This window comes from Oncorhynchus clarkii, chromosome 18, assembly GCF_045791955.1.
Source record: "Oncorhynchus clarkii lewisi isolate Uvic-CL-2024 chromosome 18, UVic_Ocla_1.0, whole genome shotgun sequence".
In the NCBI taxonomy this organism is placed as follows: Eukaryota; Metazoa; Chordata; class Actinopteri; order Salmoniformes; family Salmonidae; genus Oncorhynchus; species Oncorhynchus clarkii.
This window is the reverse complement of record NC_092164.1, coordinates 2,406,830-2,431,249: the sequence shown is the minus strand read 5'-3', so window position 1 is coordinate 2,431,249 and position 24,420 is coordinate 2,406,830. Positions and strand designations below refer to the sequence as shown.

The 24,420-nt window shown below is 40.8% G+C and overlaps 1 protein-coding gene and 1 pseudogene across 1 annotated transcript; both read left to right on the top strand.

Annotated features, from left to right (window-relative positions):
- LOC139373916 (zinc finger protein 79-like) overlaps positions 1 to 24,420 on the top strand; it is a 260,279-nt pseudogene that overhangs the window by 7,493 nt on the left and 228,366 nt on the right.
- On the top strand, positions 19,166 to 23,967 carry LOC139372888 (zinc finger protein 135-like). Its single transcript, XM_071112744.1, has 2 exons — positions 19,166 to 19,408; positions 20,673 to 23,967. The coding sequence occupies exons 1-2, from the start codon at positions 19,306 to 19,308 to the stop codon at positions 21,650 to 21,652; spliced, it is 1,083 nt and encodes a 360-aa protein (XP_070968845.1). The 5' UTR covers positions 19,166 to 19,305; the 3' UTR covers positions 21,653 to 23,967.

Sequence of the window (24,420 nt, the reverse complement as noted above, 5' to 3'; positions counted from 1 at the left end):
CTCACCCCTAACCTAGCTAACATTAGCAACAACAAATTGGAATTCGTAACATATCATACATATTACAAGTTCGTAACATATTGTATGAATAGCAATGCGTAAAATAACGTAATAATTGTAATTCTTAACATACGATACGTCCTTCAAGTCGTATTGTACTAAACAACAATCTAAACGTAACAATTTCAAAGATTTATAGTTCGTATAAGATAATAAGTCATTTTAAACAAACAATGCCCTAATCTATATATATCACATGACAGGGCAGGGGCTCAGCCATGGGTGGGACTTGGGAGGGCATCGGCCCACTTGGGAGCCAGGCCCAGCCAATCAGCATGAGTTTTTCCCCACAAAACGTCTTGATTACAGACAGAAATACTACTCAGCCCCCTCCCAGACAATCCTGCAGGTGAAGATGTCCTGGGCTGCCGTGGTTACATGTGATCTGCAGTTGTGAGGCCGGATGGATGTACTGCTAAATTCTCTAAAAGGACGTTAGAGGTGACTTATGGTAGAGATATAAATATTGAAATCTCTCCTGCAGTCATCATGACAATTGCACATTCCCTGAACTTGAGATATCTGACATTGTGTTGTGTGGCCTTTTATTGTCCCCCAGCACAAGGTGCAGTTGTGTAATGATAATGCTGTTTTATCAGCATCTTGATATGCCACACCTGTCAGGTGGATGGATTATCTTGACAAAGGCTGAAATGCTCACTTACAGGGATAGTAACAAAGTTGTGCACAACATTTGAGAGAAATAAACCTTTCCTGCACATGGAACATTGCTGGAATGTTTTATTTCAGCTCATGAAACCAACACTTTACATGTTTAGTGTATATTTTAGTTCAGTTTTTATATTGGTAGTCCAATGTAATGTAACCTAACATACTAAATGGAGTGGCACAGATGTTTTTGTAATACATAATACGTTTTGCTCTGAGACCAGGTTGTCCCTATTTTGCAAATTATTTAAAAAAATGTGTTGAACCTTTATTTAACTAGGCAAGTCAGTTAAGAATAAATTCTTATTTACAATGATGGCTTAGGAACAGCCTTGTTCAGAGGCAGAACAACAGATTTTTACCTTGTCAGCTCGGGGATTCGATCTAGCAACCTTTTGGTTACTGACCCAACGCTCTAACCACTAGGCTACCTTCCGCCCCTAACATGTATCAGATAGAGATGATCACTTTTCACCATTAGTTTGGGGGGATTATTTTACAACTTTTTTTAATGATACACAGTTTATGAAATTAATCCATGTGTTTATTAATTGTCTTTCAAACTAGATTAGTTATTTTAGTTACTGATCATGAATGTGTTTGGAAAACTGCATTGAAGCAAACTTTATTGATCTGCCAATGAAAAATAAAGTTACATGAATATGTACTGGTCAACCTCTTCTTCTCTTTAGTATTCAGTTCTTCATATTAGATCTGACAGTATGAATGGTTCTTATGGGCTGAGTGCCTGGAGTGTTTTTGTATGACTACAGTCAGGAGTTCTCTCTGACCCTGTGATGTCACCAGCATATTAAGTACATTCATCTTAAGAAAGCCAGGTGAGACAACCACATATCACAGTAAACACATGTCTCCTCAATTAGTCAGTGTCACATTATTATTATTATTATTATTTGTATTTTGGGGGGGGGGGGGGGGGGGGGGGGGACTCTTTAAAGACTTAGGTGTTTCAGACCATTTCGGGCAGATGGGCAGAGACTCTGCTTCACTGACATCAGAGGGATAAAGTGTGAAAAAAATGATCTGTTTGCAAACAATGTAAAAATGTATAATTGAGTTATTAATAAAGCCGCATTCAAAAATGGTCTCTTTCTTGTTTTCTTGAGTAAGGCAGCTCCAAAATGCAGGTATTTCAGCCTAGCTCATTGTCTTCTGTGGAGGTGGGGCAAGCCAGCAGAAAATAGAGCGTTTGTGCCGCTATTGGCTCAGTGTTCTGTCATTCATGTGGACAATGCGTCACTACCAAGTCTAAGCGTAGAACTTGAAAATTCAAGCCCCTTGGGTGCTGCCATAGAGTTACATTATAAGTGCCCATCCAAGAAGGCTCAAGGTCATTGTCCACAGATAAAATAACTTCAAATCATGTGATATCTACAGTCGCTTTGATTGGATTGATCATGTCAACATAATACTTTCAAAATCTGAGCTAGCAGTCATCATCATGAATCAAGTTGACAATCTACTGGCAAATCCTTTTTAATCTTTGTCATATGAAGAGAAATAATGAGAAATTATAGAGAAAACGTATCAGTGCTCATCGGCCATTGGACATAAACATTACATAACAAATAGCAAATTCAACAATGAGTGGTTTGGAAGGAATCAGTGGCAAACTGCAAGCATTGCAAAGCAATCATTAGCCTGCTATTCATTGGAGTGGCTCTGTGGTCTCAAGTCTAAGATTAAGGGGCTCTTTTCCTAGTTTAAAATTGTAAACATTCAACATTGGCCATGCTGTCGATGAAGCTTGATTTGTGCCGTGTTCAAAACAACTTAACTCTGTACTTCAAAATCTGACTGGAGTGAGTTCAATACAACTGGGAACTCAGGGGAAAAACAAGCTACGACTGAGAAAACGTTTTGAACTCATCCAACTCGGAATTGTAAATTGGGAACTTTTTCTTAGCTATGACCTTAAGATCACTGACGTCATCATTTTTTTCCTGAGTTCCCAGTTGTCTTGAAAGCACCACAAATCCATAGAATGCCAGACTTTGATGACAAAATATGCCCATGAAGAACTGCCGTGATCACAGCACAACAAGGTGAGTCCAAAAATGTCTTGTATGCTTCTGCATAAATTATGTAATATACCAGGGAGATGTGTGTACTGTAGCTAAGAAAGTAATACTAAGTGTATGTTGTGTAGTAAGATGTTAGTAACCCATGTGCCTCACCCTAATAATTTGGTCTATTTTCACCTCTTCATTTTGCACACTGTTCTGACTTGGTGGTTCACATGTAGCCAATAACCTGTTTTAGAGTCATCATTGAATATTGTAAGGGTTTTCGTTGTCTGCTTATATGCCCCTTTATTTATCCTACGGTTCTGACTTGGTGTACAGGGAGAACACTGTAAGAACAGCCCATTTTCTGAATTCTGTTGCTGTACATTTCAAAAGTGCTGAACAAATAGTTATATTGACTACGTCCGTCCTAGCTCGCTCATTAATGTCTTAATCGAAATTACGGTTTGCCTCTTATCCGTCGTCCCCTTATGCCATAGTTTGTACATCTCAATTGTCAGTAGAAACCACATTTGTTTAAGCAAGTCAGCCATGCATGTTACTTTAAAAAACAGTAAATGAGGCTGAATGAACTGTTTCGTTGCCAGACAAGGCTCCGCTGATAGCCAGGTGTAGTAGTGGTAAGTTGTTGGGACTATGCTGTTCAATCAGCTTTATGTAAGAGTTTGTGGGCACCTTTTCTCACCGTTTTTGTGCAATTAATGTATTGTTTAGTAATGTGTTGTGTAGTGGATTTGAATCCCACTTTTTTAGTTCATCTTTATTTGACTGGTCAAGTCAGTTTAAGAACAAACAAGGAGCTCATCAAAAGCAGAGGAAGGGAGTTTAAAGGGACCAAATTCGGTCTCAATGACCAATTTCTAAGGGAAATCAACAAACGTCGTAAGAGACTGTATCCGGTACAAAGACAACAAAGGATGGATGGTAGGCGTGGCTTTATCAATGTGGACAAACTCTTTATAGATGGACAGCTATTCCCAGACAGCTCCATAACACCATGGCAGTACTAAACTCTAAAGGGACTTCAGGCTACGAGAAAAAAATAGAAGGTATGGGAACTGTAACATTTTCTGAACATTATGAAGTGGATATGAACACACACATACGGACTTATACAAACACACACACACACACACACCTGATCTCGCTCTCCTCTCTCTCTTTTCTCATCTCTTCTCTCCCTTTCTCTCTATTGTTACCTGTTTTATAATTTAATGTGTTTATTGTTTGTCTATATTTTATGTATTTGTCTACAAGTTTATATATGTTTACAACAAGCAAGGGGAAGTTATCAGAATAGAGGCATTGGGGAATAATAACATATTGTATGGAATACATTTGTACTGTAGTGGAGTCGTCTCTAGAGTAATGCAAGGTCTCTTTCATGATCATGTGAAACGTCAATTGCTGTGGAAATGCTGGGATATGTTTTTCAATTATGTTAAAGGTAATTATGATGCTACTATGATGGTGATACGATATGGATTACAATTATCACCATGAATATCAAGGCAATACACACAGACACCCAACTATGCAAATTGGCAGAGTTATTATTTATTTGGACATCACAGATTATGGTCTTACTCTTATACAGACATCGTACACACTCTCACTATATCCCATCCAATATCGTACACGTCAACCTACTCAGATTTGCCACCCACATAAAATCTTGTCTCAATTTTCTAACATCTGTGGCATTGGCTCACAGGCAAGGGAATAAAACACATATTGATAGAACCTATTTCTTGAATTCTAAATATCAGACATTTGAAAGCTCTAGTTTTGACCTTCCTAATACCTCTGATGGCAGTAACTTTACAAGCACTAATTATGGTAAATTATGACTGAGAATAGTATCTAGTTATGGTAAGGGGTGAAATAAGTATAGCCAGTTATAATTGTAATGGTTTAGCAGATTATAAAAAAAGATCAGTCTTTACATGGCTAAACGAAAAGGAATATAACATGTACTGTTTACAGGAAAGTCACTCTGCATCCTGAGATGAAGCTGCGTGGAAAAGGAATAGAACATCTACTGTTTACAGGAAAGTCACTCTGCATCCTGAGATGAAGCTGCGTGGAAAAGGAATAGAACATCTACTGTTTACAGGAAAGTCACTCTGCATCCTGAGATGAAGCTGCGTAGAAAAGGAATAGAACATCTACTGTTTACAGGAAAGTCACTCTGCATCCTGAGATGAAGCTGCGTGGAAAAGGAATAGAACATCTACTGTTTACAGGAAAGTCACTCTGCATCCTGAGATGAAGCTGCGTGGAAAAGGAATAGAACATCTACTGTTTACAGGAAAGTCACTCTGCATCCTGAGATGAAGCTGCGTGGAAAAGGAATAGAACATCTACTGTTTACAGGAAAGTCACTCTGCATCCTGAGATGAAGCTGCGTGGAAAAGGAATATAACATCTACTGTTTACAGGAAAGTCACTCTGCATCCTGAGATGAAGCTGCGTGGAAAAGGAATATAACATCTACTGTTTACAGGAAAGTCACTCTGCATCCTGAGATGAAGCTGCGTGGAAAAGGAATAGAACATCTACTGTTTACAGGAAAGTCACTCTGCATCCTGAGATGAAGCTGCGTAGAAAAGGAATAGAACATCTACTGTTTACAGGAAAGTCACTCTGCATCCTGAGATGAAGCTGCGTTGAAAAGGAATATAACATCTACTGTTTACAGGAAAGTCACTCTGCATCCTGAGATGAAGCTGCGTGGAAAAGGAATATAACATCTACTGTTTACAGGAAAGTCACTCTGCATCCTGAGATGAAGCTGCGTGGAAAAGGAATAGAACATCTACTGTTTACAGGAAAGTCACTCTGCATCCTGAGATGAAGCTGCGTGGAAAAGGAATAGAACATCTGTTTACAGGAAAGTCACTCTGCATCCTGAGATGAAGCTGCGTGGAAAAGGAATAGAACATCTACTGTTTACAGGAAAGTCACTCTGCATCCTGAGATGAAGCTGCGTGGAAAAGGAATAGAACATCTACTGTTTACAGGAAAGTCACTCTGCATCCTGAGATGAAGCTGCGTGGAAAAGGAATAGAACATCTACTGTTTACAGGAAAGTCACTCTGCATCCTGAGATGAAGCTGCGTGGAAAAGGAATATAACATCTACTGTTTACAGGAAAGTCACTCTGCATCCTGAGATGAAGCTGCGTGGAAAAGGAATATAACATCTACTGTTTACAGGAAAGTCACTCTGCATCCTGAGATGAAGCTGCGTGGAAAAGGAATAGAACATCTACTGTTTACAGGAAAGTCACTCTGCATCCTGAGATGAAGCTGCGTAGAAAAGGAATAGAACATCTACTGTTTACAGGAAAGTCACTCTGCATCCTGAGATGAAGCTGCGTTGAAAAGGAATATAACATCTACTGTTTACAGGAAAGTCACTCTGCATCCTGAGATGAAGCTGCGTGGAAAAGGAATAGAACATCTACTGTTTACAGGAAAGTTACTCTGCATCCTGAGATGAAGCTGCGTGGAAAAGGAATATAACATCTACTGTTTACAGGAAAGTCACTCTGCATCCTGAGATGAAGCTGCGTGGAAAAGGAATAGAACATCTACTGTTTACAGGAAAGTCACTCTGCATCCTGAGATGAAGCTGCGTGGAAAAGGAATAGAACATCTACTGTTTACAGGAAAGTCACTCTGCATCCTGAGATGAAGCTGCGTGGAAAAGGAATAGAACATCTACTGTTTACAGGAAAGTCACTCTGCATCCTGAGATGAAGCTGCGTGGAAAAGGAATAGAACATCTACTGTTTACAGGAAAGTCACTCTGCATCCTGAGATGAAGCTGCGTGGAAAAGGAATATAACATCTACTGTTTACAGGAAAGTCACTCTGCATCCTGAGATGAAGCTGCGTGGAAAAGGAATATAACATCTACTGTTTACAGGAAAGTCACTCTGCATCCTGAGATGAAGCTGCGTGGAAAAGGAATAGAACATCTACTGTTTACAGGAAAGTCACTCTGCATCCTGAGATGAAGCTGCGTAGAAAAGGAATAGAACATCTACTGTTTACAGGAAAGTCACTCTGCATCCTGAGATGAAGCTGCGTTGAAAAGGAATATAACATCTACTGTTTACAGGAAAGTCACTCTGCATCCTGAGATGAAGCTGCGTGGAAAAGGAATAGAACATCTACTGTTTACAGGAAAGTCACTCTGCATCCTGAGATGAAGCTGCGTGGAAAAGGAATAGAACATCTACTGTTTACAGGAAAGTCACTCTGCATCCTGAGATGAAGCTGCGTTGAAAAGGAATATAACATCTACTGTTTACAGGAAAGTCACTCTGCATCCTGAGATGAAGCTGCGTGGAAAAGGAATAGAACATTTACTGTTTACAGGAAAGTCACTCTGCATCCTGAGATGAAGCTGCGTGGAAAAGGAATAGAACATCTACTGTTTACAGGAAAGTCACTCTGCATCCTGAGATGAAGCTGCGTGGAAAAGGAATAGAACATCTACTGTTTACAGGAAAGTCACTCTGCATCCTGAGATGAAGCTGCGTGGAAAAGGAATAGAACATCTACTGTTTACAGGAAAGTCACTCTGCATCCTGAGATGAAGCTGCGTGGAAAAGGAATAGAACATCTACTGTTTACAGGGAAGTTACTCTGCATCCTGAGATGAAGCTGCGTGGAAAAGGAATAGAACATCTACTGTTTACAGGAAAGTCACTCTGCATCCTGAGATGAAGCTGCGTGGAAAAGGGATATAACATCTACTGTTTACAGGAAAGTCACTCTGCATCCTGAGATGAAGCTGCGTGGAAAAGGAATAGAACATTTACTGTTTACAGGAAAGTCACTCTGCATCCTGAGATGAAGCTGCGTGGAAAAGGAATATAACATCTACTGTTTACAGGAAAGTCACTCTGCATCCTGAGATGAAGCTGCGTTGAAAAGGAATATAACATCTACTGTTTACAGGAAAGTCACTCTGCATCCTGAGATGAAGCTGCGTGGAAAAGGAATAGAACATCTACTGTTTACAGGAAAGTCACTCTGCATCCTGAGATGAAGCTGCGTAGAAAAGGAATAGAACATCTACTGTTTACAGGAAAGTCACTCTGCATCCTGAGATGAAGCTGCGTTGAAAAGGAATATAACATCTACTGTTTACAGGAAAGTCACTCTGCATCCTGAGATGAAGCTGCGTTGAAAAGGAATATAACATCTACTGTTTACAGGAAAGTCACTCTGCATCCTGAGATGAAGCTGCGTTGAAAAGGAATATAACATCTACTGTTTACAGGAAAGTCACTCTGCATCCTGAGATGAAGCTGCGTGGAAAAGGAATAGAACATCTACTGTTTACAGGAAAGTCACTCTGCATCCTGAGATGAAGCTGCGTGGAAAAGGAATATAACATCTACTGTTTACAGGAAAGTCACTCTGCATCCTGAGATGAAGCTGCGTGGAAAAGGAATAGAACATCTACTGTTTACAGGAAAGTCACTCTGCATCCTGAGATGAAGCTGCGTGGAAAAGGAATATAACATCTACTGTTTACAGGAAAGTCACTCTGCATCCTGAGATGAAGCTGCGTGGAAAAGGAATAGAACATTTACTGTTTACAGGAAAGTCACTCTGCATCCTGAGATGAAGCTGCGTGGAAAAGGAATAGAACATCTACTGTTTACAGGAAAGTCACTCTGCATCCTGAGATGAAGCTGCGTGGAAAAGGAATAGAACATCTACTGTTTACAGGAAAGTCACTCTGCATCCTGAGATGAAGCTGCGTGGAAAAGGAATATAACATCTACTGTTTCCAGGAAAGTCACTCTGCATCCTGAGATGAAGCTGCGTGGAAAAGGAATAGAACATCTACTGTTTACAGGAAAGTCACTCTGCATCCTGAGATGAAGCTGCGTTGAAAAGGAATATAACATCTACTGTTTACAGGAAAGTCACTCTGCATCCTGAGATGAAGCTGCGTGGAAAAGGAATAGAACATCTACTGTTTACAGGAAAGTCACTCTGCATCCTGAGATGAAGCTGCGTGGAAAAGGAATAGAACATCTACTGTTTACAGGAAAGTTACTCTGCATCCTGAGATGAAGCTGCGTGGAAAAGGAATAGAACATCTACTGTTTACAGGAAAGTCACTCTGCATCCTGAGATGAAGCTGCGTGGAAAAGGAATATAACATCTACTGTTTACAGGAAAGTCACTCTGCATCCTGAGATGAAGCTGCGTGGAAAAGGAATAGAACATCTACTGTTTACAGGAAAGTCACTCTGCATCCTGAGATGAAGCTGCGTGGAAAAGGAATAGAACATCTACTGTTTACAGGAAAGTTACTCTGCATCCTGAGATGAAGCTGCGTGGAAAAGGAATAGAACATCTGTTTACAGGAAAGTCACTCTGCATCCTGAGATGAAGCTGCGTGGAAAAGGGATATAACATCTACTGTTTACAGGAAAGTCACTCTGCATCCTGAGATGAAGCTGCGTGGAAAAGGAATAGAACATCTACTGTTTACAGGAAAGTTACTCTGCATCCTGAGATGAAGCTGCGTGGAAAAGGAATAGAACATTTACTGTTTACAGGAAAGTCACTCTGCATCCTGAGATGAAGCTGCGTGGAAAAGGAATAGAACATCTACTGTTTACAGGAAAGTCACTCTGCATCCTGAGATGAAGCTGCGTGGAAAAGGAATAGAACATCTAATGTATACAGTAAAGTCACTCTGCATCCTGAGATGAAGCTGCGTTGAAAAGGGAATGGGGAAAGGGTGTGATGATATTATTTAACAATCATTTCCATCTGAATGTGCAAATAGTCAGGAATGATTCGCAAGGAAGGTGGATCCTTTTGAATATGAAAGTGGACAAAGAAGAGATTTGGCTCATTAATTTATATGGTCCCAATCAGGATGATCCACACTTCTTTGAAAACATTTATACCAATTTATTGAACTTATAGGCAACAAATGATCTAATCATTATGGTAGGAGACTATAACAGTGTTAAGTACCTCAATGGACCGTAAAGCTAATCACTCTACAACCTCTCGTCACCGTGCCCTTAAGGAAATCAAAAATATTATGGACACATTAGAAATAGTGGATATTTGGAGACTAAAAAACCCCGACCTAGTGAGACATACATGGAGGACACTTAATCAAGCTAGTCGTCTTGACTACTTTCTTGTCTCTTTCTCTCTTGCATCAAAGGTTAAAAAAGTTTTAATAGGAGACAGAATGCGATCGGATCATCATCTAATTGGCCTTCACATAACTCTTATAGATTTTCCACGTGGACGTGGATATTGGCAATTTAATCACAGTTTACTGGAGGACAACTTATTTTTAACTAAGACAAAATAATTTATAACTGATTTTTTTCTAGTATAATATAGGTTCAGGAAATCCCCTTATTGTTTGGTATACCTTTAAATGTGTCACGATCGTCGTATGAAGCAGACCAAAGCACTGGACACTGAATACAAACTATACAAAACAATAAACGAATGTGACGCTATAATGAGCACTGTGCTGACACAAGCAACTAACATAGACAATCACCCACAACCCACAATGACAAAACAGGCTACCTAAATATGGCTCCCAATCAGAGACAATGACTAACACCTGCCTCTGATTGAGAACCATATCAGGCCAAACACAGAAACAGACAAACTAGACATCCAACATAGAATGCCCACTCAGATCACACCCTGACCAAACAAAACATAGAAACATACAAAGCAAACTATGGTCAGAGTTTGACAAAATGTACCTTCAGGGGTCATTCAATTCAATATTCATCAATAATAAAAAAGCAATTTCTGGCTAAAGAGCCAAGACTAACAAGGGAAATACATGACCTAATAGTACAGGCAGATAGTAATACAAATGATACTACAGAGATACAAAATAAGTTGGAGGAAAAACAAAAAGAACTTGAGGAACTTATTCAAGAACAATCTAATGTAATCTATTGCAAAAATAAAGCAAACTGGATGGAATATAGAGAAAAATGCACAAAATTCTTCCTGAATCTCCAATACAGGAACGCTAACAAAAATGATTTGCAGAAACTCGTTACTGAAGACGGTGTCATCTATGATTCTCTGAATGATATTTTAAAAGAGGAAGATAATTATTTTAGGCAGATGTTCTCTTTTCCATCTCATCCTTTCCCACTGAATGAAGATTATGGTAAGGAATTATTTTCAAATAATACACTGCTCAAAAAAAAATTAAGGGAACACTTAAACAACACAATGTAACTCCAAGTCAATCACACTTCTGTGAAATCAAACTGTCCACTTAGGAAGCAACACTGATTGACAATAAATGTCACATGCTGTTGTGCAAATGGATAGACAACAGGTGGAAATTACAGGCAATTAGCAAGACACCCCCAATAAAGTAGTGGTTCTGCAGGTGATAACCACAGACCACTTCTCAGTTCCTATGCTTCCTGGCTGATGTTTTGGTCACTTTTGAATGCTGGCGGTGCTTTCACTCTAGTGGTAGCATGAGACGGAGTCTACAACCCACACAAGTGGCTCAGGTAGTGCAGCTCATCCAGGATGGCACATCAATGCGAGCTGTGGCAAGGTTTGCTGTGTCTGTCAGCGTAGTGTCCAGAGCATGGAGGTGCTACCAGGAGACAGGCCAGTACATCAGGAGACGTGGAGGAGGCCGTAGGAGGGCAACAACCCAGCAGCAGGACCGCTACCTCCGCCTTTGTGCAAGAAGGAGCAGGAAGAGCATTGCCAGAGCCCTGCAAAATGACCTCCAGCAGGCCACAAATGTGCATGTGTTTGCTCAAACGGTCAGAAACAGACTCCATGAGGGTGGTATGAGGGCCCGACGTCCACAGGTGGGGGTTGTGCTTACAGCCCAACACCGTGCACAACGTTTGGCATTTGCCAGAGAACACCAAGATTGGCAAATTCGCCACTGGCGCCCTGTGCTCTTGACAGATGAATGCAGGTTCACACTGAGCACATGTGACAGAGTCTGGAGACGCTGTGGAGATCGTCTGCTGCCTGCAACATCCTCCAGCATGACCGGTTTGGCGGTAGTTCAGTCATGGTGTGGGGTGGCATTTCTTTGGGGGGCCGCACAGCCCTCCATGTGCTTGCCAGAGGTAGCCTGACTGCCATTAGGTACCGATATGAGATCCTCAGACCCCTTGTGAGACCATATGCTGGTGCGGTTGGCCCTGGGTTCCTCCTAATGTAAGACAATGCTAGACCTCATGTGGCTGGAGTGTGTCAGCAGTTCCTGCAAGAGGAAGGCATTGATGCTGTGGACTGGCCCGCCCGTTCCCCAGACCTGAATCGAATTGAGCACATCTGGGACATCATGTCTCGCTTTAGTCCAGGTCTGGGAGGAGATCCCTCAGGAGACCATCCGCCACCTCATCAGGAGCATGCCCAGCCGTTGTAGGGAGGACATACAGGCACGTGGAGGCCACACACACACTACTGAGCCTCATTTTGACTTGTTTTAAGGACATTACATCAAAGTTGGATCAGCCTGTAGTGTGGTTTTCCACTTTAATTTTGAGTGTGACTCCAAATCCAGACCTCCATGGGTTGATAAATTTGATTTCCATTGATACTTTTTGTGTGATTTTGTTGTCAGCACATTCAACTATGTAAAGAAAAAAGTATTTAATTCATTCAGATCTAGGATGTGTTATTTTAGTGTTCCCTTTATTTTTTTGAGCAGTGTATAAAAAAATGGAAAATTAACAAATGTACAGAAAGATCGTTGTGAAGGCCAAATTACAGAGGAATAACTTTTTGAGGCTATTAAATCCTTTCAGTCTGGAAAAAACCCAGGGCTTGATGGCATACCGGTAGATGTATATCAAGTATTTTTTTGATATACTAAAATCTCCATTGTTAGATTGTTTTAACTACTCCTATAGAAATGGTAGTCTGTCAGGTACTCAGCAGGAAGGTCTGATTTCTCTATTATTAAAACAAGACCCAGATGGCAAATATAAAGACCCAGTCTATCTAAGGTCCCTTACACTTCAATGCTGTGGCAAAAATACTAGCAAAATGCATAGCACTCAGATTTAAAAGGGTTTTACCAGGTATTGTTCATCCTGATCAGACAGTTTTTTTTTTACATGGACGATACATTGTAGATAATATACGACAACTACTAGAAATAATAGAACATCATGAAACACATAAAAATTCAGGAATGGAATTTATAGCGGATTTTGAAAAGACATTTGATAAAGTAAGACTGGATTTTATTTTTAAATGTCTCGAATTTGGTAATTCTCTTATAAAATGGGTAAATAATTTGAAATAATGTAGAGCAACATCAGGTGTAAAATAGTAAATAATAGCTACTTCTCAGAGATTTTTGAATTGTCAGGAGGAGTTAAACAAGGGTGTCCGCTATCACCATATCTATTCGTTATGTCCATCGAAATGCTAGCTATTAAAATCAGATCCAATAACAACATGAGAGGATCAGAAAACCAAGGCTTAAAGGTTTTAAATGTATTATTATTTTATTTTATATTGCATTGTTGTTTGCTGTTTTCTTCTGTCTTTTCCTTTTGTTTCTTTAGTTCATTCTCTTGGTTGTTGGTGCATTGGGCTGTTCTTGGAGGTAGGGAATGGAATTAATTGTGTTTTTTATTTATTTTTTTCTTCCTGGGGGGGACTGGGGGAGGGGTCTCGAATGGTTGAGGGACAGCTATTGGGGAACTGTGTGGGATTGCCAAGTGCTAAAGCGCGTAGCTTGTAAAAATCGTCTGTCCTCGGTTGCAACTACCGAGTTCCAAACTGCCTCTGGAAGCAATGCCAGAACTGTTCATCAGGGGCTTCATGAAATGAGTTTCCATAGCCAAGCAGCCGCACACAAGCTTAAGATCACCATGTGCAATGCCAAGTGTCGGCTGGAATGGTGTAAAGCCCGCCGCCATTGGCGTTCTCTGGAGTGAGCAATCAGGCTTCATCATCTGACAGTCTAATGGATGAATCTGGGTTTGGCGGATCGTTAACTGTCCGAATGCATAGTGCCAACTGTAAAGTTTGGTGGAGGAGGCATAATGGTCTGGAGCTGTTTTTCATGGTTCGGGCCCCTTAGTTCCAGTGAAGGGAAATCTTATTTCTACAACATACAATTACATTTTAGACGATACTGCGGCAACAGTTTGGGGAAGGCCCTTTCCTGTTTCAGCATGACAATGCCACCGTGCACAAAGCGAGGTCCAAACAGAAATGTTTTGTCGGGATTGGTGTGGAAGAACTTGACTGGCCTGCACAGAGCCCTGACCTCAATCCCATCGAACACCTTTGGGATGAATTGGAATGGCAACTGCGAGTCAGGCCTAATCGCCCAACATCAGTGCCCGACCTCACTAATGCTCTTGTGGCTGAATGGAAGGAAGTCCCAATAGCAATATTCCTATATCTAGTGGAAAGCCTTCCCAGAAGAGTGGAGGCTGTTATAGCAGCAATGTTCCTACATCTAGTGGAAAGCTTTCCCAGAAGAGTGGAGGCTGTTTTAGCAGTAAAGGAAGGACCAACTCCATATTAATGCCCATGATTTTGGAATGAGATATTGATTGGCAAGTGTCCACATACTTTAGGTAATGTACTGAATTTTACAACGGAGGCATTACAAGGAATCTTGTCGATGAATGTTCCATTCACACAGGCAGCTGAGCCTATGTTGGGATGTGATTTGGATTATTACTGAAGGAGGGAGGTAGGTATTTTTGTATTTTTTAATTTGTTGCATTCCCCCCCTTTCCCGCAATGGATATTTAGAAAATTGTATTTGTACCCCTTTTTTGTGGTATCCAATTAGTAGTTAGTCTTTTCCCATCGCTGCAACTCCTGAAAGGTCGAAAGCCTTGCATCCTCCAAAACACAACCCAACCAAGCCGCACTGCTTCTTGATGCAATGCCCGCTTCACCCGGAGTCCAGCCGCACCAATGTGTCAGACGAAACACCGATGGAACAAGAACATCCCTGCCGGCCAAACCCTCCCCTGACCCGGACGACACTGGGCCTAATTGTGCGCCGCCCCATGGGTCTCCCGGTCGTGGCCGGCTGTGACAGAGCCTGGACACAAACCAGGATCTCTATTGACACAGCCTTAGACCACTGCGCCAGTCGGGAGGCCTGATATTTACATGTTTTATTCACTACCGGTACTGTAGTTGGCAGCAATACACCAATAGGGGAAGTCTGCCATAAAACATTGAAGGAGAAGAACCAGCACTAAAAGTGATGTTAGGATATATAAGTTTTCCTGTACGAGCTTTTGTGCTGAAAACATTACGTTATTACAGGTGTCAAGGTTATGGGCATGTGGCAGCAGTGTGTAGGAGGGAGGTTCCTGGGTGTGATTAGTGTGCAGAAGGGCATGAGACAAAGGAATGTGAAAACATTGGGGAAAGTAGTGGAATGTGTTAATTGTAGGGGTTCCCACGGGGCTGGGGATCAGAAATGACCCCTGCGAGAGACGCAGGTTGAGGTTTCCAGGGTTAATGTAGTGCAGAAGTTTGTCATATGCTGAGGCAGTGAAGAAAGTAGAGGAAGATGGTCAAGGGGGAGGGGTTATGAGAGGAGTGGTGTTGGTGATATATTTGTCAGTAAGATTGGATTTTTGGCATTTATAGCAATGGTTATCATCAACTGTACTGAAGGGATGGAATGTAGGTCGCAGAAAACTGAGGTTGTGGTGGCAGCTGCAGAGAGGTATTTGTGTGTGTGAGACTTGACATCAAAAGAGTTACAGGGTGTGTGAAGTGGTGGTGACCCATGCTTTCAGTGACCCATGCTTTCAGGATGTTGGCCTGAGGGAAGACTAAATAGATTGAAATAGTGGAATAGCGTGGTGTATTTAAATTTATTTAAATTTGTGAGTGTAGATAGTAGCGTATTTGTTTATTTTTCCAAGCGAAGTATTAATTAACGAGTTGTACTCCAGTCTGGTAGGTGGCGGTAATGCAACATGCATTGGATGCCAACCGCCGTTAAACCTCATAGAAGAAGGAACACTAGAACTGTGCTGTGAAGACGATAGCTTTTGTATCCGTTTCAAATGCATTACTACAGGTATGTAATAGCACCGTTTACACTTTATAATATCGAAAGAACATGTCATAACATGTTAGGTAGCCAATCCGTCAATGTATTGTCACGTTTGCTGAAGGTTTTATGACGTTGTTGTTGTGTCAAACCGAGTGAGTGAAGGAAGTGTAAGTCACATCGTTAGAGACTGGGTTTGTCTGAGTGAATGAATATACATTACTTCGTCAAGATAAATTCAAAAATAATCCATCTATTTGAGATTTCTGAGTTCGTTTTACATGTTATTGTTTTGTTGTGTAATGTGTTTTTTTACGAGCTGATAAAATGGCGGCGGCAACTCTGAGTCAATGGACTTCAGTCAGGCAGTGAGGGAGCATCAGAGAGACATTTTCACGGTTGCTCTACTGTTTTGAAGCTGAATGTAATGATTATCAGTTCTTTACATGTGTACTAATATTCAGACACATTCAGTTGTTTCTATGTTATCTATATTTGTTACTATGGTGTGAATGGTAAATATAAAATTGTTTTTGCGAGCGAAATCACATTTTATTGGTCACACGCGCCAAATACAATGTGTTAACTTTGAAACGCTTCCTTCCAATAATACATAGTTAATAAATATAACAACTGGTAGACTCTACAGTGAAACGCTTCCTTCCAATAATACATAGTTAATAAATAAAGGGAAGTATTTTCTAAATAAAGAAAGTAATAGTAGCACAAGGAGTACCAGTACCGAGTCAATGTACAGGGTGGTAATACAGGATCAATATACAGGGTGGTAATACAGGATCAATGTACAGGGTGGTAATACAGGATCAATGTACAGGGTGGTAATACAGGATCAATGTACAGGGTGGTAATACAGGATCAATATACAGGGTGGTAATACAGGATCAATATACAGGGTGGTAATACAGGATCAATGTACAGGGTGGTAATACAGGATCAATGTACAGGGTGGTAATACAGGATCAATGTACAGGGTGGTAATACAGGATCAATATACAGGGTGGTAATACAGGATCAATATACAGGGTGGTAATACAGGATCAATATACAGGGTGGTAATACAGGATCAATGTGCAAGGTGGTAATACAGGATCAATATACAGGGTGGTAATACAGGATCAATGTACAGGGTGGTAATACAGGGTCAATGTGCAGGGTGGTAATACAGGATCAATGTACAGGGTGGTAATACAGGATCAATATACAGGGTGGTAATACAGGATCAATATACAGGGTGGTAATACAGGATCAATATACAGGGTGGTAATACAGGATCAATATACAGGGTGGTAATACAGGATCAATATACAGGGTGGTAATACAGGATCAATATACAGGGTGGTAATACAGGATCAATGTACAGGGTGGTAATACAGGATCAATATACAGGGTGGTAATACGGGGTCAATGTGCAGGGTGGTAATACAGGATCAATATACAGGGTGGTAATACAGGATCAATGTGCAGGGTGGTAATACAGGATCAATGTGCAGGGTGGTAATACAGGATCAATATACAGGGTGGTAATACAGGATCAATGTGCAGGGTGGTAATACAGGATCAATATACAGGGTGGTAATACAGGATCAATGTGCAGGGTGGTAATACAGGATCAATATACAGGGTGGTAATACAGGATCAATGTACAGGGTGGTAATACAGGATCTATGTTCAGGGTGGTAATGCAGGATCAATATACAGGGTGGTAATACAGGATCGATGTACAGGGTGGTAATACAGGATCAATGTACAGGGTGGTAATACAGGATCAATGTACAGGGTGGTAATACAGGATCAATGTACAGGGTGGTAATACAGGATCAATATACAGGGTGGTAATACAGGCTCTATGTGCAGGGTGGTAATACAGGATCAATGTACAGACAGAGATCTCTGTCCTCCATCCCTATCTCTGTCTTCTCTCCCTATCTCTGTCCTCCATCCCTATCTCTGTCCTCCATCCCTATCTCTGTCTTCTCTCCCTATCTCTGTCCTCCATCCCTATCTCTGTCCTCCATCCCTATCTCTGTCTTCTCTCCCTATCTCTGTCCTCCATCCCTATCTCTGTCCTCCATCCCTATCTCTGTCTTCTCTCCCTATTGTCGTGGTAATTTCCTGTATTACTAAACATTGAGAGAGCAAACCACACACAAGTCAGAGTTATATTATAAAGTCCATCTTTAATTATATTTCAGCTTCACCATGGCCCTATGACTCTCAGATCAATTCAGTGTCTATAAATGAACTCTCTGAGAGTGCTTACAAAACAATTCTTAGTATCAGTTATAGCCAAGACACAGCCCTCTCAACTCACATGACGAATAACAGATCTTAGGAACATTACAAAGGAAGACTTTTACTGGAGAGAGTAAATAGCCAGAAGGCATTAGCTATAACTTATTGTTCTGTTTGCTCTCTCAGACGAGGTTCTACTTCTCTTTCTTGGTACTTCATATTACCAAACCATTACCTCATCCAATGGCATATATCAGTTGTCAATTCTAGATACGCCCATCTCAAATACAACCTCCACCTGGACAAGCTCACAGAGAGTAGTGAGCCTCTAGGTCATATACTAGGTCAAGATAAGTTTCGACATAAGAGGGGACATACAATGGTTCCAGACACTGCCGTACTCCTCCTCCCAATATGGGAAAAGTAGGGAGTGACTGGTGTACAGACATTGTGGAGCCCTTCACATGGTTTAACAGATACCCTCACATATGAAGACAATCCTGACCTCTCCCCTCTCTGGGCCCCAAGTGACTTTTTCCCTGGAGAAGAGAGAGAGGAAAATGCAACTGCCAACAGTATTATCCAAAAGAAGACGTTCTAATGAAAAATATCTCACATAAGCATTATTATGTAAATAAAACATCTTATTTATCAACTAATTGTGATTCTGCTACGACACCACCTCTGTCCTCCATCCCTCTCCGTTGGACGGTAGCTGGGGACGGCCAAAGGCCAAAATAACACTATATAATACAGTGAATATTATTCAGGAAAATAGTACATAGTGCTGCCTAAAACATACTGTAACCTTGAACTAAATGGTTTTTGAGTCATTTATTTTAATGTAGGAAATCTACTATAGATTAAGTGCACTAATGTTGTGCAATTTTAAAGTGTGCACTTTGTCTAATGTGAATTAATGTTTTGTTGTCAATGATTAGTTACCTGATAAATGGAAATGAGAGAAATTAACAAGAAAACATTATAATATATTTTGTTATAATAAAGAAGTTAGAATAACTTTTTGTGTCCGTTTCTCATTATATCTACAGGACGACTTGAATTAAGTCTGAGGCCGGTAACATCAACAGTGAGGACAAACCCAGCCTGCCTCTCTCCTTCCACACGGAGTCCAAACCTACAGTCACTGGGTCCTGATTGTGACAGTGAAGCCCAGTTTGCTCTGCAGGATCCAGAGATGGCATCAGTGAAGCTGGAAGACTGCAGTCAAACAATGGAACTGAATGTAAACATTAAAGATGAAGAAGAAGAGGAGAAGATTGGAACATCTGTTTCTCATGGTAAGAGCAGGTTCTGTCTAACTAAGTTTGTTGTTCATTCCAACTTCCCACTGTGTATGAAAAGTTGCAGTAGAACTGTTTCAATGAGAAGGTAGAAGTTATTTTCATGCTAGTAGGATGTTATTTCATGTGTTTTATTCACTGGGCTGTCTGGAGTGTTCAGAGACTAAAGAAGTGAAGTAGTAAAGTTATATGATTATGGCTATGTAGTTACTAACTCTTGTGATAGTGAGTGGAGGATGATATGGCTGTGTAGTTACTAACTCTTGTGATAGTGAGTGGAGGATGATATGGCTGTGTAGTTACTAACTCTTGTGATAGTGAGTGGAGGATGATATGGCTGTGTAGTTACTAACTCTTGTGATAGTGAGTGGAGGATGATATGGCTGTGTAGTTACTAACTCTTGTGATAGTGAGTGGAGGATGATATGGCTGTGTAGTTACTAACTCTTGTGATAGTGAGTGGAGGATGATATGGCTGTGTAGTTACTAACTCTTGTGATAGTGAGTGGAGGATGATATGGCTGTGTAGTTACTAACTATTGTGATAGTGAGTGGAGGATGATATGGCTGTGTAGTTACTAACTCTTGTGATAGTGAGAGGAGGATGATATGGCTGTGTAGTTACTAACTCTTGTGATAGTGAGAGGAGGATGATATGGCTGTGTTGTTACTAACTCTTGTGATAGTGAGTGGAGGATGATATGGCTGTGTAGTGACTAACTCTTGTGATAGTGAGTGGAGGATGATATGTCTGTGTAGTTACTAACTCTTGTGATAGTGAGTGGAGGATGATATGAAATGAGTCTGTGTAGTTACTAACCCTTGTGATAGTGAGTGGAGGATGATATGGCTGTGTAGTGACTAACTCTTGTGATAGTGAGTGGAGGATGATATGGCTCATAGTTTTTGACTTTCACCCCTTTTTAGTTTTTGACTCTTACCCAGTTTTAGAATAGTTTTATTCCCGTTCTGTAATTGTACAGACGATGAATTCATATGTCACCCGGCACAGCCAGGAGAGGACTGGCCACCCCTCAGAGCCTGGTTCCTCTTTAGGTTTGTTCCGAGGTTCCTACCATTCTAGCAAGTTTTTCGTGGCCACTGTGCTTCTCGATCTGCATAGGTTGCTCTTTGGTGTTTTAGGCTGGGTTTCTGTAGAACACTTGGACAAACTGCTGATGTAAGAAGGGCTTCCTAATATACATTTGATTGACATGTATATCACACCAACTGACTGGTTCTTCTGATGTTGTTCACACAGGAGACCACGTTGAGACATTCCCTGCATCCAGACAACAACAGCAGGAAGATCACAGAGCTAAGAGGTCTCACCACTGCCCACATTGTGTGGAGATTTTCCCATTTCTATCAAAGCTAAAAGCACACCTAAAAATACACACAGGAGAGAAGCCTTACTCCTGCTCTGACTGTGGGGTGAGTTTCTCTCGACTGGATACCTTAAAAACACACCAACGTATACATACAGGAGAGAAGCCTTACTACTGCTCTGACTGTGGGGAGAGATTCTCTCAAATGAGCAGCTTAAAAGCACACAAACAAGTACATACTGGAGAGAAGCCTTACTCCTGCTCTGATTGTGGGAAGTGTTTCTCCCGATCGGATACCTTGAAATCACATGAACGTATACATACAGGAGAGAAGCCTTACTCCTGCTCTGACTGTGGAAAAAGTTTCTCCCGATTGGATAACTTAAAAACACATGAACGTGTACATACAGGAGAGAAGCCATATTCCTGCTCAGACTGTGTAAAATGCTTCAAAACATCAACTGAGCTTAAAGTACATCAGAGAACACACACAGGAGAGAGGCGTTACTACTGCTCTGACTGTGCAAAATGTTTTAAAACATCAACTGAGCTAAAACTTCATCAGAGAACACATACAGGAGAGAAGCCTTACTTCTGCTCTGACTGTGGAAAGAGTTTCTCCCGATTGGATACCTTAAAAACACATGAACGTATACATACAGGAGAAAACCCTTACTCCTGCTCTGACTGTGTAAAATGCTTCAAAACATCAACTGAGCTCAAAGTTCATCAGAAAACACACACAGGAGAGAAGCCTTATTACTGCTCAGTCTGTGGAAAATGTTTTAAAACATCAAATGAGCTAAAAGTTCACCAGAGAACACACACAGGAGAGAAGCCTTACGTCTGCTCTGGCTGTGGCAAAAGTTTCTCTCACCAGAGCAACTTAAAAACACACCAACGTATACATTAAACCCAGTTAAAGCGAGGCGTCCCTCTCCCAAAGGGTCAAAGCTCGCGGGATTTGCACAATTAAACGCTCTACTGAATGAGGACATCTAGTGGAAGACATAGAAAGTGTCTCCAGATCCATAGCTGGTTGGGAAGGGTGGGGGCGATGACGTCAAAGTTGCCCCAAGTTTCAGGCTCCCAAAAAAATAGTTTGGGAGATTGCCTGCCCTGTGAGTTCTGCTATACTTACAGACATAATTCAAACGGGTTTAGAAGCTTTAGAGTGTTTTCTATCCAATAATAATTATTATATGCATATATTAGCAATTTTGGACAGATTTTTTTTCAGTTTACTATGGGCACGCAATTCATCCAAAGGGGGCAGTATTCTGCCTAGCCCTAACAGGTTTTAAGGAGAAAAGCCTCATCAGTTCTCTGACCAGCTAAGAATAAAGTCACTCCTCCATCACTTAATTCTCATCTCATAAAAGAAGTTGTAATTGGATCAAATGAAGAAAGCGGAGAACACTGTAATCCTATTGGTTCTCACTGTGAGAGAACTGTGCAGAGGAAAGGGAGCGTTATAGAATGTTAGCCTCTTTACTCTACCAATCAGTGTGCACCTTGTCAGTTTTGGTGTGTTTTTGTTTTGTTAGCTTCTACTGTAAAGATTTGCACTTGGTGTTGAATACCCTCTGTTATTCTTCTCATTTTGAAAACAAACACTAGTCTGCCAATTGACTAGGGGGTACTGCTTCCCTCTCAGCCTGGTCTGACTCTGTCTGTAGGGAGAGTTTCAACTGGGCAGCTTAAAAACACACCACCGTTTACACGTAGGAGAGAAGCCTTACTCCTGCTCTGAGGAAGGATGGGCGTGTAACTCAAACGTCTAGCCAAAGGTTGCGTTTTTGAATCTCATCACGGAGGTTTTAGCTAATTAGCAACTTTGCAACTACTTACTACTTTTTAGCTATTACTTAGCATGTTAGCTTACCTTTCCCTTAAACCGATTTAACTCTACCTTAACCCCTCACCCCTAACCTAGCTAACGTTATCCAAATTGGATTTTGTAACATATCATACATATTACAAGTTCGTAACATATTGTATGAATAGCAAATCGTAAAATAACATATTAATTGTAATTCTTAACATACGATACGTCCTGCAAGTCGTATTATACTGAACAACAATCTAAACACAACCATTTCAAAGATTTACAGTTTGTATAAGGAAATCAGTCAATTGAAATAAATAAATGAGGCCCTAATCTATGGATTTTATATGACTGGGCAGAGGCTCAGCCATGGGTGGGACTTGGGAGGGCATAGCCCCACTTGGGAGCCAGGCCCAGCCAATCAGAATGAGTTTTTCCCCACAAAAGGTCTTTATTACAGACAGAAATACTACTCAGCCCCCCTCAGACAATCCTGCAGGCGAAGAGGTCCTGGGCTGCCGTGGTTACATGTGATCTGCAGTTGTGAGGCCGGTTGGATGTACTGCTAAATTCTCTAAAAGGACGTTAGAGGTGGCTTATAGTAGAGATATAAATATTGAGTTCTCCGGCAACAGCTCTGGTGGACATTCCTGCAGTCATCATGAGAAATGCACATTCCCTGAACTTGAGACATCTGTGACATTGTGTTGTGTGGCATTTTATTGTCCCCAACACAAGGTACACCTGTGTAATGATCATGCTGTTTAATCAGCTTCTTGATAATCTATACCTGACAGGTGTGGCATATCTTGACAAAGGCTGAAATGCTCACTAACAGGGACATAAACAATTTTGTGGAACGTAACATACTAAATGGAGTGGCACGGATGTTTTTGTAACATAAAATACATTTTGCTCTGAGACCAGGTTGTCCCTCGGAAGGAGTTAGTAGACGCTTTCAAATTATTTATTTTTTTACCTTTATTTAACTAGGCAAGTCAGTTAAGAACAAATTCTTATTTACAATGACGGCCTAGGAACAGTGGGTAAACTGCCTTGTTCAGAGTCAGAACAACAGATTTTTACCTTTTCAGCTCGGGGGTTCGATCTAGCAACCTTTTTGTTACTGACCCAACGCTCCAACCACTAGGCAACCTTCCGCCCCTAACATGTATCAGATAGAGATGGTGTGATGATCACTTTTCACCACTAGTTTGTGGGGGATTATTTTACAACTTTTTTTAATGATACACAGTTTATGAAATGAATACATGTGTTTATTAATTGTCTTTAAAACTAGATTAGTTATTTTAGTTACTGATCATGAATGTGTTTGGAAAACTGCATTGAAGCAAACTTTATTGATCTGCCAATGAAAAATAAAGTTACATGAATATGTACTGGTCAACCTCTTCTTCTCTTTAGTATTCAGTTCTTCATATTAGATCTGACAGTATGAATGGTTCTTATGGTTGTATTCAGTTCTTCATATTAGATCTGACAGTATGAATGGTTCTTATGGGCTGAGTGCCTGGAGTGTTTTTGTATGACTACAGTCAGGAGTTCTCTCTGACCCTGTGATGTCACCAGCACATTAAGTACATTCATCTTAAGATAGCCAGGTGAGACAACCACATATCACAGTAAACACAGTTATCCTCAATTAGTCAGTGTAAGTAGGACAAGTGTCACATTATTAATATTACTTGTATTTTTTGGGGGGGGATACTCTTTAAAGATGTAGGATTTCAGACCTTTTCGGGCAGATGGGCAGGGACTCTGATGTTGTTATTAAAGCCGCATACAGACATGGTCTCTTTTTTTGTTTTCTTGAGTAAGCCAGCTCCAAAATG

Excerpts from the sequence above, each read along its gene's own strand:
- LOC139372888 (XM_071112744.1), top strand. The coding sequence starts at position 19,306 with ATGGCATCAGTGAAGCTGGAAGACTGCAGTCAAACAATGGAACTGAAT. Across the intron at positions 19,409-20,672 it reads TGGAACATCTGTTTCTCATG|GAGACCACGTTGAGACATTC; the intron begins GTAAGAGCAGGT and ends TTGTTCACACAG.